The 3,150-nt window shown below is 51.7% G+C and overlaps 1 protein-coding gene across 1 annotated transcript; it reads right to left on the bottom strand.

The window, feature by feature from the left end:
- Nucleotides 1-791: 791 nt before the first annotated feature.
- Nucleotides 792-2,128, bottom strand: LOC136457951 (uncharacterized). Its single transcript, XM_066457976.1, has 3 exons — nt 1,935-2,128; nt 1,217-1,342; nt 792-1,122 (listed from the first exon to the last, which is right to left on the bottom strand). The coding sequence occupies exons 1-3, from the start codon at nt 2,126-2,128 to the stop codon at nt 792-794; spliced, it is 651 nt and encodes a 216-aa protein (XP_066314073.1).
- Between the last annotated feature and the right edge of the window lie 1,022 nt (nt 2,129-3,150).

Raw genomic sequence — 3,150 nt, 5'->3', positions numbered from 1 at the left:
GTAGCAAAATTTGTTCAGGTCGTGCCTATACTGAACCGGTTACTCGAATGCTTGAAAGTTTAGAACTTCATATTAATAATAATCGATATGAAAACACATAATCAAATGCGGAGCGGTCTCCAATCAATAACTTTCTAACAGCAATTTGTACAAATTAGCAGTTGGACACTGTATGGCTGGCTACAGTGCAAACTACGCTAGGCCTACGATGGTTCTGGCGTGCGCGAGCACATCGACGTTCATGAAGAAGTGATTCAGCATTGCCATTGCCAGGTGCACGTCAGTGGTGAGCAGGCTGTCGGAGCCGACGCAGTGCGCGCGGGCGGCGCTACGCTCCACGCCGAGCGCGGTGACCACCTGCTCTAGCCACCACGGTCTCCTCGTCCTCCAGCCTGCAACATCAGCCGGTCCGAGGGTGCGGTTGCCAGCGTCTGGCACCAGAGGATTGGAGGAAGAGAAAGAGGGCGGCGGGCGGGGGAGGCCGCGTCGCCGTTAGGGATGATGAGGGTGCGAGTGTGGTGTTGTGTCATGGGCTAAGTTGGGCCAGCTCTATGGATGAACTGAGCTCTTAGCAGGCCTATCCCGGACTTAATAAAAACGGGATGCAAAACGGGATATCCCGGTCAAAAATGGGATACCACAAATACGAACGGACAAACGCTCTACTGTTTTCGGTCCCGGTCCCGTTTCACTCCGTCCCGTTTTTGTCCCGTTTCCGTTTATCTTTGAAAAAACGAAAACAAACGGGAAAAAACGGTATACGGTTGCGGACGGCCCGTTCGTTTTCATCCTTACTTGTAGTCCTGCCACAGCTCCTGCACGCACGTCCCCAGGATCTGCACGAAGTAATCGTCGCTGTACCCGTTCTTCAGCTTGGCGTTGAGCACCGCGACGAAGCCCGGCCGGAGCGAGTCGCAGTAGTCCAGGAACCTCGCCGTGACGTCGTAGCCTTTGTCCCAGCTGCTCCCCTGCCCGGGCTGCACCCAGTGCGCCGGCGCGTACCCGGCCCGCAGCCGGACGAAGTCGGTGATCCCCTCGTAGATCCACCAGTACACGTCGTAGTCCTGCAGCCCCCACTGCCACACGTGTGCCGTCTCGTGGTACAGCACCCCGGTTACCCGCACGCTCGCGTGCGCACACGCACGAATGCCCCGGAAAAAAGAGGCCACGCGTGTGGACGGGTGGAAGAACAAATTAATTGTAGGTAATTGTACCTGTCTTGACGTCGCCGGTGTAGTTGTTGACGTAGCCGGCGTTGAGCACGATGGTGCTGCCGGCGGTGTAGGCGATGCCGTCCATGGCATTCACCACGAGGGTGACGTTGTCGACGGGCCGGCGGTCCACGGTAGAGGTGGGACTTGGGCCGGGCCGTGCTGGTACGGCATGGCCCGCTCGTACTTCATGCCGTTTCGGGTCATTCCCTCTAGACACGGGAGGCACGTCGGGCCGTGCTGACATTGCACGGTGAATCTTTTGATTGGCCCAAACACGGCCCGTGGCATGCAGGCACGTCTTCGTGTCGTGCCGGTCCAAGCATGGCCCTTAAAATATCTCTACTAGTTTTCTTTTTCCACTCGTGATATCAAATATATATATCTTGCCTGTACAATTTTAATGAAAGTTTTAATGATTTTCACAATCTATTCAAGAGTCAGATGTGAGATACTATAGTAAATGCTAGAAAATTGTATTGTATAGTTGTAGAAATGTCTACGTGCTATTTTTGTACCGTGCCGGCCCAAACACGGCCCAAAATGCGGGCCGGGCCATGTAGCCCGCCGTGCCGAGATCCTAGACACGGCACGGCCTTTGTGTTCGTGTCGTGCCGGCACGGCCCAAAATATTTCATGTGTCGTGCCGTGCTTCGGGTCGTGTCAAAAGACCGTGCCTTGACCCACCCTCAAACAGCACTTCCCAAGTCCTAGCTCTAGTCCGCGGGGCTCGTCTGGTTGAACACCGCCCAGATGAAGCAGGAGGCGTCGGCGAGGACCTGCGCCGCGTAGCTCACGCCGTAGTCCCGGTCGAAGCGCTGCCCGCCGGGGGTCGTCGTCGCGTTGTTTATCACCTCGAACGTGACGGCGCCGGCCAGGAGGAGTCGAGAAGCTATGCCCACTGCGGCGAGCTTCATCTTGTGCTAACGCCTCGTGGTAGGCTAGTAGCGTGCAGCGCACGTGCTTTAATTTGTGAGCGAACGAGAGGTGGTCAGGGTCAAATTTATAGGCAAGTCAGATCATATTTTGATCTGCTTGCCAGAGCTTGGTATACGGTGTATCTTATTTTGTATCAAGCTTTGCATTGGCTCGGCGCCAACACAGCAGCTGAAGAACTGCTGTGTACCACACAAGAGTCCTAGCATGCTCTACCGTACGCAGCCGACTGATCGTCATTAATTACCTCCTTGGTTTGTCAGTAGTATATATCTTCATTTGTAACATGTGTATAAGAAACGCGACAGTGCTTACAAATGTCACGCTGTCCTGGATTTGTTGCGTTCCTCTTGCCGGCAATGCACCCCGTGAATGTGTAAGCTACAAGAGGCTAAGAACAACTATAAATAATAAGATAATATAAGCGGGTTATAGATTGCTACATATAGGTTAACATGTTTGTGCTGAGTGAAGAGGGAGATGGCAAGAAAAGTGGCCTGCCAATCTACATCTACCTATAGCATGGATTCTACCAAGCTGGTGAAAGAATGAGAGAATAGAGGTGCGCTAGGAACGAATCTAACTATAACATGGATTTAAATACTAAATGGATAATCTGTATACAAATTTGGAATTTTATCTGTACCATACCCGAATCCGACTATGAACTTGAATTCCTGATACATATGTGTACGTGATATATCAATATCCGACACATCCTACACTACCCATATCTGACTCCGAATTTTATAAAGAAACTACTGCCCCCCATAATATTCATTCGTATTTGGTCCGATTTCATCCCTAGTGCCAGGTATTAACATCCTAACGTGCTCTGGAGCGCGTCGGTTGGCTAGCCAAGCATTGTGAGCATATTAAGACATGTTGAAGGTAGTGGCTCATCCTGAAGCAAGATAAACTATTATGGTAAAATAGGGACCATGCGGTGGAGAAGGGTGGTGACACTGAGGCTTTCTTGTCATTAAAGAGAGCATCCAGAAAT

Source organism: Miscanthus floridulus, chromosome 1 (genome assembly GCF_019320115.1).
Source record: "Miscanthus floridulus cultivar M001 chromosome 1, ASM1932011v1, whole genome shotgun sequence".
Lineage (NCBI taxonomy): Eukaryota > Viridiplantae > Streptophyta > Magnoliopsida > Poales > Poaceae > Miscanthus > Miscanthus floridulus.
This window is presented reverse-complemented; position numbering and strand designations above follow the sequence as displayed.

Excerpts from the sequence above, each read along its gene's own strand:
- LOC136457951 (XM_066457976.1), bottom strand. The coding sequence starts at position 2,128 with ATGAAGCTCGCCGCAGTGGGCATAGCTTCTCGACTCCTCCTGGCCGGC. Across the intron at positions 1,343-1,934 it reads TTCAACCAGACGAGCCCCGC|GGACCGCCGGCCCGTCGACA; the intron begins GGACTAGAGCTA and ends CACCTCTACCGT. Across the intron at positions 1,123-1,216 it reads TACACCGGCGACGTCAAGAC|GCGGGTAACCGGGGTGCTGT; the intron begins AGGTACAATTAC and ends GCACGCGAGCGT.